This window comes from Geotrypetes seraphini, chromosome 3 (genome assembly GCF_902459505.1).
Source record: "Geotrypetes seraphini chromosome 3, aGeoSer1.1, whole genome shotgun sequence".
NCBI classification, from domain to species: domain Eukaryota; kingdom Metazoa; phylum Chordata; class Amphibia; order Gymnophiona; family Dermophiidae; genus Geotrypetes; species Geotrypetes seraphini.
The window spans coordinates 348,328,165-348,343,454 of record NC_047086.1 but is presented as its reverse complement, the minus strand read 5'-3'; the positions used below and the strand labels follow the sequence as shown (position 1 = coordinate 348,343,454).

Genomic DNA, 15,290 nt, shown 5'->3' with positions numbered 1-15,290 from the left:
CACAAAGGTAAGAAGGAGTTTCTCAATGAAGACTTCTTGGCACAAAAGAATCAGAAGAGAAATGAATCTGCAGCTGCTCTATGAAGGGCCTGGAAGAGCAGGGGTGCTAATGCCACAGACAGAGCACACTGCTTTTCTGAAACCCAATCGTAAGGATACATTTATCTGTGCAACAGAGGAGCAGGTTCATCGTCTCTTAACAAATATTCCAGATCAGACCAGTTCACCAGCTGCCTGAGTTCAGGTTCACAGTTGAGCACATCCCCCCACCACCCCCCACACAAGTAAATGATCTGGCACATTCAAGGAGTAGCAGCACTAGCTGGTTATATCCAATCAAGAAATCAGGGCCTGTTTTACTGTGCTGCTAAAGGTTTTATCCTTTTGGGCAGTGGCGTAGTAAGAGGGGGGCGGTGCGTCCCAGGTGCCATCTTAGTGGATGCTCAGGCACCCATCCTTCTCTCCACCCCCTGCTCCTTCCCTACCCCCCCTTGCTATGCATCCATGCCCCTCTTTAATTTTCCTGGCGTGAGCAGTATTTCGAACTTGCTGCCTGCATCGGTATCAGCTCTCTCCGACGTCACTTCCGCCTAGGAAGTGATGTCGGAGGGAAAGCCAACACGACGCGGGCAGCAAGTTGGTGAGGTTGCTCGTGCCGGGATAATTAAAGAGTTATAGGGGAAGGCGAGGGGGGCATGCAGTGGGGGGGGGGGGGGGGGGAAGGGGTCAGGAAGGAGCGGGGGAGGGAAAAGAGGACAGGGAGGGATGCCACTGCCATGGGCACCACTCATCCTCGCTATGCCACTTCCTGTGGGATCTTTTTCTAAACTGCAGTAAAAAGTGGCCTTAGTATGCTCTTACCCTGTTCTTTCACCAGAGTGCTAAAAAAATAGTTGGATTTTCCGTGGGGTTTTTTTTTTTTTTTTTATTTAATGGCCAGGCACTGATGTTGCTATTAGCAAGTGGCCATTAAAAAAAAATTTAAAAAAATTACCATGCGAGTACTTACCACCATCCATTTTGGAGGGGGTAAGGGCCCACGTAGTATACCTGCACTAAACAGCACATGCTAGTGTAGATGTGCTGTTTAGTGCAAGAACACCCACTCTCAACCCCTGGCACATCCCTTAAAACATATTTAAAACATACAATTAGCTTGTGCACATTTGGCGGTTACCGCAGGATACCTGAGCACATCCCTCAGTACACCATTTTAAGCTGCGTTAGAGCAAGTTAACACATAATGCAGCTTAGTGAAAAGGTCACCATGTCTCTTCTTGTATTGGCAAATATTTATTTATTAATTTAATTCGTTTTCTATCCCGTCCTCCCCAAAGAGCTCAGGACGGATTACAGTTAACAGGCTGGGGTGTAGATATCAACATAGATACTATTAAGACATGTTTTTTTGTACCATTAACTTGTGCTGTTTCAGCACAGGTCCCATTTTTCATGAGACCTGTAATGAGGGTTTACCAGTAATGGGGGTTGGCCACATTGATAATTTCAAAACTAAGGGGTGAGGGGGCAAAATTATTAATTGTTATATCTCGTGCTCAGAAATCTTAGCGTACACCTTTAGCTGTCTTTGATATATTCTTACTTTCTACACGTCAGTGTGTGACGACAAGGACTGTACTTTGGGCTCCTTTTACTAAGGTATGCCAACAGATTTAGCAGACGTTAAAAGCCAGGAAGCCCGCTGTCCACCTTTGGGCTGCATGACACTTAAAGCAGACTTAAATCCATTAGCACAGCTTACTAAAAGGACCCTTTCAATTTGTTACAGAAGTAGCTAAGCAGGAAGTAGATGTAAAAAGGACAAAACCCCCAAGATACCAGCACACAAAGTATCCTCTGTAACAAAATATAAAATCACAGTTGGGGGGGGGGGGGGGGAGGGAAAAAGGAGAAGCAGCTGATTTTTATTTTAAACTATCAATTTTATGTTAAATCTGTTTTATTAAAGGCATAATATGCATCAACAATATAAAAAATCATAATAAAACAGTAATACAGAATGCACAACTAGAACGGAGATAATACAGTTATTGAATCATTTTCAACCGTACTCAGCAGACATGCTGGGACATAGGGGCCCCCCAAGCCTTAGGGCCTAGGGCAGCTGCTCTGTTTGCCCACCCCTAATGCCGGCCCTGCTCCCTCCCACTGTGCAGCACCTCCCCACTGACCCCCCCATCCCCAAGCAGCAGCAGTAGTAGTGGGCGGGACATTAGAAGCAGTTGCTGTGAGCAGGCTGTTTGTGGCCTACTCCGCCCAATCACTGCTGCTACTGCTTTAGGAGGCAGCCATCATGGAGAGGTACGTCAGTTCTGTCAACCCGGCCAATAGAAAGGAAGGCACAACATCGGCACTCTAGGAAGGGAACGTTCATGGACCATGACTCCAAGGCGGGGAGCAACCCCTCATGGTCTGCAACTGGGGTGGACCGTCCCCCCCCCTCCTCGGTACGCCACTGCCCAAAGGGCACTGAGAGCTTAGGAGGACTTAGAAAGATCCCACAGCCAGGGGTTTCAAGTAGAGATACTTTGAGGGGGGGGGGGGTGTTTGTACTTGAAGGAAGAGAGTACCAGAACTAACCCCCTCCTTCTTCAGAGACTGAATTGGCCAGGGTGTCTTGGTTCTATCATTTTTTAAAAAATTTGCTGTTGGTGCTGCATAGTTATACTCACTGAAGTCACCCATGAGCTTTGTAGGGGGGGGAAAAGGGGTGTGACGATAGTGAGATTTCTACACATCCTTGATCACATAAGAGCATGCATAGTGCCGATATACAAAACAGGTTCGATTTTGTCCTCCACACTGGGTCCCTTTCTGGGAAGGCCATTCTTCAGCGCAAGCTGCATGGAACACCACGAGTCCTGCTTTCAAAAAGAAGCTGTGCCACAGCAAGCCAATTTCTGGACAAACCCCCATGACAAGCCATCAGCCTATAGCCATCAGGCTCGTTAGCAGCCCCTGCACAAAATGATGCCTAATAAAACAAAATTCTGACTATTTTTAGGTCTAGTTCTCCAAATACCAGGAGTTCTGACAGCCAAACAAAGTGAAAGTTGCTAATATAGGAGCAGGTCAGGCAGGCCTCCGCATGGGCCTACTGCTTTTCAAGCCTTAAGGGCTTTATTCTTATACCGTGCCTCAGACGGTAAGTGCTGTGCACTGCTAAGCAGAAGCTCCTTGCTGAGATTTATTTCTATACCTGGAATTACTGTAAAATTCCTTTATTGTTTTTTTCTTTTGTTTATTGCTTTTATTGTGATTTTGATGATACTGAAAACTTACTCCCCCTTTTTCTAAAACCACACTAACATTCTTAGCACTGGCCGCGGCGGCAACAACTCTAACTATCATTGAATTCCTTTGAGCGTCGGAGCTGTTACCGCCATGACCAACGCTAAAAACGCTAGCATGATTTTGTATAAGGAGGGGATTAGTTGCATTCGCCGTTGCTGGAATATTATGGCTTTTGGTTGGTTTTTTTTTTCAGCTTTAACTTGAAAACACACAGGTACAAGACAACACCTGCAAACAAAGAACAATGCAATAACTAGTCACACCTCTAAGATACTGCAGTGACATCCTCCATTTACAGCAATGAGATAGACCAGGGGTGGGCAACTCCGGTCCTCGAGGGCCGGAATCCAGTCGGTTTTTCAGGATTTCCCCAATGAATGTGCATGAGATCTATTTGCATGCACTGCTTTCAATGCCTATTCACTGGGGAAATCCTGAAAACCCGACTGGATTCTGGCTCAAGGACCGGAGTTGCCCACCCCTGAGATAGACCCACATCAATCCCAACCAGCAGAGCTCCAATATTCAGTTCTCTTATATTTGTTACTAGTTTTACTGCACTTTTGTTTTCTCAAGGGACTTCATTTGGGGCATTGATAACTTATTTAAAAATCAATGCTAAAACAGACAAGCTGATTCTTTCAGAACTCTGGGAGGTCACTGTACCTTTAAGATAGTTTCCTGTATCAATTGGCATGAAACTTATGTAAAATTGCTTTGACAACACAACAGGCTATCTAATGTAATTTTATGTACATACCTTCCACACATCTACTTCAAAGAGGAAAATGATGGGTATACGAGGTCTGTTCAAAGAGTTCCAAGACTGATTTTATAAATAATTATTAAACAATCTTGCAACTTATTCCATTGAGTCCCCTTCCCTATGTACACACTTTTCCCAACATCGTTTCCACTTCTGGAAACAGTCCTTAAACACATCTTCAGGAATCGCTAAAGTTGCTGCATCGAATTTTTCTTTACGTCTTCAATGGTATCGAATCGCTTTCCTTTCAGCGTGGATTTAAGTTTAGGAAACAAGAAGTCAGCAGGGGCCAAGTCAGGAGAGAAAGGTAGCTGGAGAAGAACTGTCATTGCGTTCTTGCACAAAATTTGTGAATTTTGACGCATTCAAAACAGCTTCCATGACTCATGACATGTTCCCCATAAGCCACTTTCAATATTTCATAAGTGTCTGTAGCGGTCTTACCCAATTTAAACAGAACTTCACGTTGTAGCGTTGCCCATTGAGATTCCACATGATGAAAAATAGCCAATCATGAAAACACACTTCGCAAAAATTGCTGTAGCTCGGAGATGAAAACATATCTCAACAAACAGAAAAAAAAGGAGGTTACTTGCGAGGTTTCAAGCTACTCAATGCCACCAAGCGCGTCTCAAAAAAAAAAACTTCCCGTTGGCGTGCAATTCAAACTGTCCTTGACTTTTTTGAACAGACCTCGTACGTGACCTTTTGAAAATGACCCCCTCTCCTACTGAAGTGCACACATTTACCCTAGATCTGAAGGGAGCAAAACATTCCCCAGTTTATTTTCCTCATATCTGGAGCCAGCTGATGGCATGGCACAGGTAAGGTGCTACTCAGGACGCCAAAGCCTTCCTCACCTGCTCCTTATACAGCGGTAGTGGTAGTGTGTCTCATATCTTCAGCATATTGCTCTCCCGTTCCCAGTTCTGGCAACACCTCTACCTCTCTTGAAAATCTTCCTCACATCTACCTTTAAAAGTGGTTTCCTGAATTTCACCTAACCTGTACAGCTCTGGCATCTTCCCTCTGCTGTGCCCCTAAAGAAAAAGGAAAGGGAGGAGAGGCACAAAACAGCAAAGATGCCAGGGCTGGTGTGGGTAGTGTTCCATACCAAGGAAGGGGGGGGGGGGTTTGAACCAAAGGTCAGTTCAGTGTGTCAAGAGTCCCTTGAGCTGACCCTGTTCATATAAAATATGCATGCAAATCCAGACTCTTACCCCGGAACCTACACAGGTTAGAAAAACTTGTATGCTTATGTAAACATATATATACATATCCCACACATGCATGTAGCTCAGGCTATATTATGAATGGCCATATCTGTGCATAACACAGTTTTCCATGTAGAAATGCCTTAAACAATTATCCCAAAGAAGCTGAAGTTATGTCACTGAATTTGTGGTCAGTATATACTTATTTTCAAACTTTTCCTCAGACAAATGATATAAACTTACTTTCCTTTTGAAAATAATTCTACAGAAAATACAATCTGCAACTTCTGTTTAATAGTGTTTCTCAGGCATGCACACAGATATTTCTCATGCATAGTTCTTCTAATTATCCTGAAAACCAGACTGGCGAGGAGGGGGTGCTCCAAATCTAGTTTGAGAAATAGATTTAACACACAAATTTGAGCAAACACTCCTCCACAATACCTCTACTGGACACAGGTGAAAATTATACATACGAGGCACTCATAAGTGCTGGAACTTGTGAGGGAGGAGAGCTTAAAATATTCTTTCCCTTCTTCCCTGAAGTGTTCAGCTTCTTACTTCACTTTCTCTGGGGCAGTAAAACAACATTCCGCATTTACAGAAGATATATTTTGAACAATTAGTGCAGGCCGACTTCCACCCTCTTTAAAACAGGAAGTTCAGAGGGGGTGGAAAGAAGTCGGCAGGCCTCAAGCTTGCTCAAGGCCCTGTGCTGGCTAGTTGCTATGCATCTTCTGTAAATGCAGTGTGTCATTTCCATTCCCTAGAAGCAGTGAAGCAAGAAGCTGAACACTTTACAGGAAAAAGGGGAGGTAGAAGGAAGGGGAGATGTTGAACTATGGGATGATAGGGAACAGGACATGATGAAGGTTGGGACATTCTGCTGCTCCTGTTATACATGGAACAGCATTGGGTGCACAGTTTCACCTGCTTATAATCTGGGCAATTTTTTAAAAGCAGTTATTTTTGTGCCTAAACCTCCATTTTTTTGCCAGAGGATGTGGTAACAGCAGTTAGAATATATGGGTTAAAAAAATGTTTTTTATAAGTTCTTGGAGGAAAAGTCCATAGTCTGCTACCGACACTGATAGGGAGAAAAGCCATTGCTATCCCTGGGACCGATAGCATAGAATGTTGCTATTATTTGGGTTTCTGCCAGGTACTTGTGCTGGATTGGTCACTATTGTAAACAGGATACCGGGCTATATGGACCATTGGTCTGACCCAGTATGGCTATTCTTATGTTTTTATGTGTAGGGATGGCCTAGTGGTAGTGCTGCTGATGCTGCCTCGGCACCCTGACATTGTAGGATCGATCCCAGCACTGCTCCTTGTAACCCTGGGCAAGTCACTTAATCCTCCATTGCTCCAGGTTCAAAATAAGCACCTGTATATATGTAAACCGCTTTGAATGTGTAACCACAAAAATGTGATATATAAGTCCCATCCTCCTTCCATCCCCTTTCCCCCCTAAATGGCATTTAAAATTATTTCTGAAGTGTTCTCCATCTCTGTAAATACTACTGTTATTGTTCCTGTCTCCTCTACTCATAACATTTGGAGTTGCCTTTGACCTTTCATTTTCTACCCACATTCAACAGACTGCTAAAGCCTACATCTCCACCAAAATTCATCCCTTCTCTAAGCACACAACTCGGACCTCCATCTACACTCTCATAGCCTCACGTTTAGACTACAGCAATCTACTTTTAATAGGTTTCCCGCAGAACCACCTCTCCCCCCCCCCAATCTGTACTACTAAACTGTGCTGCACGACTTATCTTCTGCCAACCTTGCTACACTTGCCTCACACCCCTCTCCTCAAATCACTGACTTCCTATCCGCCTTCGCAAACAGTTAAAACTCCTATTACTAATCTACAAGTGTGTTCGTTCTGCAGCCCCTCAGTATCTCTCCTTATACACCTCCCCGAGAACTCCATTCCTCAGACAAACTGCTTTTATCTGTACCCTTCTCCTCCACTTCCAGACTTTGCTCCTTTCAGCTCACTGCCCATATGCCTGGAATAAAACTACCTGAGTCCATCCACCATGCCCCTACCCTTTTTCAATAGTAGGCTGAAAATCCATCATTTTGAGACAGCTTTCAACTCATAACCGTACTTCCCTCTGCTCACCATCCTAACCAGCTAACTGTAACTTCTACCCAGGCATCCTGTTTGTCTGATTGTTTAGATTGTAAGTTCACTCGAGCACGGACTGGTATGTCTGGTAGTGCTTTAGAAATAGTAGTAGTGTTAAAATAAGAAAAACCACAAAAAACAAACTCCTGTGGATATGGTCCTGTCTCTTTAAAATGAAGAGTGAGAAAGGCCATCTACCTCTCCTCTGAAATTTTTTGTCCAAAGTTCAGCACGAGATTTGGGGAAAGAGAAGCAGGGGGCAGGTCTGGCAGGAAAAGTGCTGCAACACCAGGGGCTTAAGGGCTAGAAATGGCAGGAAGGTAGCTAAGATCAAGTCATTTTGTTAACCATTTTCTTCAGTGGAAGCTTGTTCTAGGTGAAAGGAAAACAAAGGCGTTCCAGCTAAACCTCTGCCCAGTGCACGTGGTTTGTTCAGATAAATCAGGGGCTGGCAGGAAAGCTCTGTGGTGCTTTTGAAGCCAGTGCTCATTGCCCTTTTCCTCCCAAGAGCCTTTTTCCATTAATCATCCACAGGATCACCAGCAGGGCTGAACACATGCTTGTACCAGTCTATCCCAGCCCTCCCTAAGAGGGAAAGCGATGGGCTCCCTGCCCAGTTCAAACCGAGAGGAGAGGTCTGGCATCTGCACTGCTATTGTGCAGAAACTTCCTCAGGAAGGGGAAAGGCGCTGAGGTAGTGCTTTAGGTGCTTCATTGCTACAAAACCAGCAAGTGTGAGCAGGAATCTGAAATCTGGAAAGAAAAAAAAAAAAGGCTTTCACCGCTGCCAAAGGTGAGATTCTGAAAGATGCACCGCCCGTCACTAGAGCAGTATTTCCCAACCTTTTAAAAGCACAGTAATACCCAGATTAACTTGAGAGATGAATGGCATACCATTGCCTGGGGAGAAGGCAGTGTGGATGCAGAAGATTCACAGGGCAAAAAAAAAAAATCAAAAGAGAACAAACACTGAAAACCCTACCAAAAGGCTGAAAGGGCTTAAGGGAAGATGACGAGCAATGGTGACACACAAAGAGGAACCAGGTATCCACACCCTACGTGCTGCCCACAATTCCCAGAGTCCAGGGCTCGTACTATGCTGCATGTACTACTTGGGTTCTCAGAAAAATCCTGTGTTTTTAAAAGCTGCTGCTGGTCTTTTTTTTTTTTTTTTTTTTTTTAATTTTCTATACCAGGGGTAGGCAATTCTAGTCCTCGAGAGCCACCGTGAATATGTATACTCAAATTCTTAAAACCAGCTATTAAATATTTAATACAAACAAGTATTATCTGAATCAATTCAATTTTAATCTTTATCTCCCACGGTTCATTTCATTACAGTACTTTTACAACTTACCAATACTTAATTTATTAATAAATATCATAATAATTTAGTCAGTGAACCTAATCCCCATTGCTCACATTCACTTCCCAACTTTTTACGCACATACTACAGTCATTGTGATTACTTTTATCCAAAACTGGATCTTGGTTAGTTCATTTGTCCATAATCATCTAGTCAGAGAGGCTTCAAACTGGGAATTGCACAACAGTCTAGCACATGAAAATCAGTTTCTTAAACACAATCGGAAGGTCTCTCTGTCCTCATGAATATGTATGAGATGGATTTGCATGCACTGCCTCCTTGAGGAGCTCAGAACGGTTTACATGAATTTATTCAGGTACTCAAGCATTTTTCCCTGTCTGTCCTGGTGGGTTCACAATCTAATGGACCTGGGGCAATGGGGGAGGGGGGGGGGAATTAAGTGACTTGCCAAAGTCAGAAGGAACAGTGTGACTGAGTCCACAACACAGGGTGCTGAGGCTGTAGCTTTAACCACTGCACCACACTTTCCCCCCTTTTTTTCTTTTGAAATGTTCATTATTGTATTTGGCTTTCATATGCAAAACATCAAAGCTGCTGCAAGGTGCTCTGAGAGCAGAGCTCACGTGCTAGTCTCAACCTGCAAAAGAAATTTATGTGCATAAACAATATGGGGGGAAAAAAAAGTTAAAACTGGAAGGCAGGAAATATAATCACCACCACATAAGCCAGGGGTCTCAAAGTCCCTCCTTGAGGGCTGCAATCCAGTCGGGTTTTCAGGATTTCCCCAATGAATATGCATGAGATCTATGCATGCCACTGCTTTCAATGCATATTAATTGGGGAAATCCTGAAAACCCGACTGGATTGCGGCCCTCAAGGAGGGACTTTGAGATCCCTGACATAAGCCCTGCAGCTAAGGATAATAATTATATCCTTAGAAACATTAACTATTTAAAGGATATATTTGTGCTTATAAAAAGTTGTGACTAAAAAAACCCAAACGGGTCAACGGCACTATGCTCAACAAGATGTAATTTAAATATTTTTCATTATTTTAGCTATAGTTGATCAAAATCAAAGGAAAACTGCAGAGACAATGTTCGTGATGAAGGATTTTATTCCAAAAGTAGAAAGTATCACATCGAATGTGTTTAAAGGAGGAGATCCAACAGAGTCCGTGTTTCGACTAAACCGTCTTCCTCAGGGGTCCTAGAATTTGAAGAAACAATGATAAAAACGAATATGGATATAAAACGGACTGCCAGAGGACACTGGCAATGTCTAGGACCCCTGAGGAAGATGATTTAGTCAAAACATGGATCATGTTGGAGCCCCTCCTTTCAACACGTTTGTGGATATATTTGATGTGATCCTGCATCACGAACATTATCTCCGCAGTTTTCCTTTGATTTTGGTTGTCATTCCTTTCCTGCAGAAGAGTTGGGTTTTGCTTTTGCTTTGTGATTACATCGTGTTGAGAATAGTGCTGTTGACCCGTTTGGATTATGGCAATTTCTCAACTTTTTAGGAGGACAAATATGTTTATAAGGATATAATTATTGTCCTTAGCTGCAAGGCTTTTGTGTTGAGGAAAATAGTGTGTCAGAATTTTGAAACCAGTCTCCTCCATACCTATTGAGACCACCTCCTGCTTCTTCCGACAAGCCCAGCCCACCTGGTCGGCTTTTCCTAGTGCACATGCATTCTCTTTATTGCCACGTCTCAAGCGCCAGATTCTCACCGTGTTGTCATCCGAGCAAGTGGCAATCTGTAGGGCAAAGAGGCAAATCCAGATAAGAGAATATCCAGTTAAGAAGATCAGGTTCACTGGCTCAAGCAACAAATATGCCCATACTACAGAGAACACAGATGAACAGCACCACTCCCAGGCTATCCTTGTGGCTACACTTCTGCACAGCATTTTTCTCCATTCTTATAACCTATTCATGTACAACATCCACACTGGCTCTAAAGAAACAGTCCACCATAAAAAAAGCATACCCTCATGACCGTCCCTGAGCACACAGCCTCAGACAATCCCTTCCATGCTAAGCATATATTCCTACCATAAGGTTAGGACCAAGACTTGACTGAAAAAAAAACCAAACCAAAAAACCTAATTCAAAAAAGGGTGAAACTTGTTCTACCCAGTCTCCAAGAAATGCAGTATTCCTTGTTCACTTCTACACACGATCTCATGGCCTCACAGCAAAAAAAAAAAAAAGGTAAAGTACTGTCCTAAATTAAGCCCTTCACTGCAGAGCTTTATGCAAATGTATGAACACCATCCCCCCCCACACACATCCTGATAATTTTTTATTTGATAAATTACTCATCAAATACCCATGTGGTTTTGAAGGTAAGAGAAGAATATTGTATTAGCCCATCAAAAGTCTCAGTTGAGGGGCAGCGACCAAGATGGTGGCATGACTTCTGGTAGTGTTTCTTGGTCGAAGATTTGATGCTGGAAATTTAATACTTCTTTTCTTTCAAAATGCCTCACACCAAACAGAAGGGGGTCGTTAAGATTGTTTCCTTTCCAGTTAGGACAGGAGTTGGCAACCCGCTGCTCGCAAGCCACATGTGGCTCTTTGACCAGGTGGCTGTGGCTCTTCTCTTGCTTCAACGGGATAGCGGCAGCGATTCTTACAAAATCAAAGCCAGAATTCTCCAAGCTCTGTAGCTGGTGGCAGCTCGGAGACATGTCTGCTAGCTGAGAATTCGCAGGAGCCAGTCAGGAAGCTGCTGGGTGCTGTTCAGCGACTGAAGAAATCAGAACTCACATGGCAGCCAAATATAAACCAGGACTCCCATTTTTGAGCCAATTTTTTGGCCCAAAAATCCTGGTTTATATTCAAGTATATAAGGTATTTCTCCCTGGTAATTAGCCACTCCTCCAGTTTACAGAATTATATGGCGCAGGACCTGCTTACATTGGAAAGTTGGTCCTCAACCTGGCAGCTAGGCTTCAATACTAAAAAATGTAAGGTCATGCACCTCAGAAGCGGAAATCCATGCAGGACATACTTCTTGAACGGAAAAACTTTAACTAGGACTTCAGCAGAATGAGATTTAGGAGTAATCATCAGTGCAGACATGAAAACTGCCAATCAAGTGGAGAAGGCTTCATCTAAGGCAAGGCAGATATTGGGTTGTATCAATAGAAGTTTCGTCAGCCGAAAGCCTGAAGTCATAATGCCGTTGTACAGGGCCATGGTGAGACCTCATCTGGAGTACTGTGTGCAATTCTGGAGGCCACATTACAGTAAAGATGTGCGCAGAATTGAATCGGTTCAGCGGACGGCCACCAGGATGATCTCGGGGCTCAAGGGTCTCTCGTATGAAGAGAGACTGAACAAATTGCAGCTCTACACTCTCGAGGAACGTAGGCAGAGGGGAAGACATGATCGAAACATTTAAGTACCTCACAGGACGTGTCTAAGTGGAAGATGATATTTTCTTTCTCAAGGGACCCTCGGCCACAATAGGGCACCCGCTCAAACTCAGGGGCGGAAAATTTCATGGCGACACCAGAAAGTATTTCTTCACAGAGAGAGTGGTTGATCATTGGAACAAGCTTCCAGTGCAGGTGATCGAGGCAGACAGCGTGCCAGACTATAAGAATAAATGGGATACCCATGTGGGATCCCTACGAGGGTCAAGATAAGAAAATTGGGTCATTAGGGCATAGACAGGGGATGGGTAAGCAGAGTGGGCAGACTTGATGGGTTGTAGCCCTTTTCTGCCGTCATCTTCTATGTTTCTATGTTAATTTCCTCTGAGATGTATTGCTTTATTTATTAAAAAAAAAAAGATTGTATTTCTTTTTTGACTCTGTTTTGCATAGTACCGGGCAGAGCTCTGGGTTTCTGGCCCAGAAATATCTAAGAAAAAGAACAATTTAAATTAAAATTATAGAGAGACAGATTGGATATCCACCACAGACTGGATGGACCATTTGGGTCTTTATCTGCCGTCATTTACTATGTTACTATGTTTTGCTTGTTACAAATGTATTGCTTGTTATGATATTGCAAACTTTAAAAATAAAAGGGAATTGTGACACTGTTGGGAGCAGACTTGAGTGAACCCATTACTACAACAAACCACATCTCTATCTTTGTATTCTGTTACAAGGCATTCCCTGACAAAATGTTCCAGATTTAGGAACCACTTCCAAAATTTAGGTATCAGGATAGGTATCAATGCTTTTACCCAGTGCACTCACTCTTTCCCTACCCCTCATTTCTTCTTCCCACCTCGCAGTCTCCCTCTTGAACCACTTTCCCAGATTATCACCCAGGAAAGCAAAGCAACAAATCTCCTCTAACCAGCTGCTGCATTGTGGCACATCTACAGGACAGCAGCACTAAGCATGGGGAGAAAAAGATACCAGTCAAACCTCCTCCTAGGAGGAGACTGGGAATTGGCAGTAAACCCTGGGTTCCACAGTGTAATTTCTAATCCCGAGATTTATCAAGCCATGAGACAGGGTGATGATACAATACTATGTGGAGTTCACAAGCTCTCACTCTTCGAGGCTGACCACCTTTCTTCTGATACCTTAGTGCATCTCGCTAGACAACCAAGTTGTCATCCCATCTCCTTTTTTCTCTTGTACCCGTACTTTCTAAAAGTATATCTTTAGCTCCAAGTCTCCCGTTCCTCTCACTTTATCATCCCCAGAGCTCTTTTTCCTGTATGTGCTATCTGAAAGTCTAGATAGTAACAATTTATCACCAGAATCTGTAATGAAAACTTATACTCTGTGGCTCAAAAATAGAAAAATCGCAGAGTTGCACATGGTGGCAGCAGAAGCAAACATTACAGAAAACCAAGAATACTGCTTACCCTAACACAAACTTTTGGGCTGGACCACTTCCCCCTCCCCCCCCCCCCCCCGAAGTTTGTTCATAGGGTTTAAGAAAAAAAAAAAAAAAGCCAAGATAAAAGGATGCTCCATACCTTGGTGAAGTCTGTAGGACACCATGTAACAGATGTGACCTCCTGGGAATGTCCCATGAGCAGCACTGGAGGAAGTTGGGACTCCGAGACCTGGAGTAGAGAACAATTAAGGAAACCAAAATGCTAAGAGACAAGATAATGAAAGGAACATCACAGCTGTACACAGAGAGCAGGGACTAAGGAAGGGACAGTGATGTTTTATAAATGTTCAAGAATTCAGAGATGAAGGGACCTGGCCAGGGTCAAAGAGGTAAGGAACATCTTATCCTCCTCATACAGGGCATGTCTCTGACCCGGAGCCCATCACTTCAGCCTCAATATGCAGAATAGGTGGCAGTCTGAGACAGTGAATGCTGGAGGTGGTAGAGAGATGGGAGGAAGGGGAGTGATGGACGGAAGTGGGGAGTGATGCCATGCCTTGGCGATATGCGACACAGAAAGGCAAATTATCTCTTTGGTTCACCTATCAGGAAGATGGCATCACACCATGCTTCTGGAAGGGAGACTGCTGGTTTCTGGCAGGGATACCTTAAGGAACCAATTTATTAAAATCTTTTTGTCATCAACAAAACATAGAATGGGAAGATAGCCTTAGTAAATTAGGAGTCCTTTTACTAAGCTGTGGTAAATGTGTTTCTCCCACATGCTAAGGCCATTTTTAAATCAGCTGGAAATGGTCAATTTTTATTTTTTTCTATCTATAGCTATGCAATAATATGAAAAATAACTATTGTGTGAGCACTCATTGAAACACTTATTTTGCAGTTGACAAAGGTTCATGCAGTAATCCTGCAGCCAGCGAGTGAACATTCAAATGTTTACCGGATATTTCATTCACAGGTTTGAAAGTTTAAATGATTGTGATTTGTGATATGTGCCAGGGCTTTTTAAAACTTTTATTACTCTGTCCTCTAATCACACCTCCTCCAAGAAAATTTAAAAATATTTTTAGTGCATACCAATTTGGAACCTATTACAGAATGTCAGAGCATGACCTGTGGTAAGCAATTTTAAGCTGCAGTAAGTGTGTGCCAACGCTTATTTGTAGCTTAGAAAAAAAAAGTTCTTCAGTTTAAGGAGCTGCTGATCTCATAGGCTATTCCTTTCTCAAACTTCACTGCGGACAATGTTGGATGAGGGTAGGGTTGAGGAAAACTGCAAATGCTTTTAGCTGCCAGCTCCTAGGATTTTCAACTGGCTCCAAGATTCAGTGAAAAATTTGTTGAGACCTGAGCTAAATGGTTTACAAAATATAAAATGTCACATGTAGAATTAAAAAATGGAACAAATGACCATTATAATGTGGACTATATTATTGTTGATTAATTTCCATTATATGTTAAGTTGTATTTTATATACAGAATTTAGTGGATATTCGTGAATATTTGTTATTGTAATGAATAATCAAATAAAGAATTAAAGTTAAAAAAAATATGGAATAAATGAACAATTATTCTACAGTGGAACAAATGAACATTTTTATTCCACAACAACACAAAATATTAAAAAGGACAAGACACAAACTTACAACGAAGAACAAGTTTTAATATCAGAGAA

The 15,290-nt window shown here is 42.9% G+C and overlaps 1 protein-coding gene across 1 annotated transcript in view; it reads right to left on the bottom strand.

The window, feature by feature from the left end:
- DTL (denticleless E3 ubiquitin protein ligase homolog) overlaps positions 1-15,290 on the bottom strand; it is a 66,465-nt gene that overhangs the window by 9,694 nt on the left and 41,481 nt on the right. Inside the window, exons 12-13 of the mRNA XM_033938312.1 lie at positions 13,734-13,823; positions 10,401-10,536 (exon numbers count right to left, since the gene is read on the bottom strand). Coding sequence (XP_033794203.1) covers positions 10,401-10,536; positions 13,734-13,823 — 226 coding nt within the window. The remainder of the gene's footprint in view (positions 1-10,400; positions 10,537-13,733; positions 13,824-15,290) is intronic.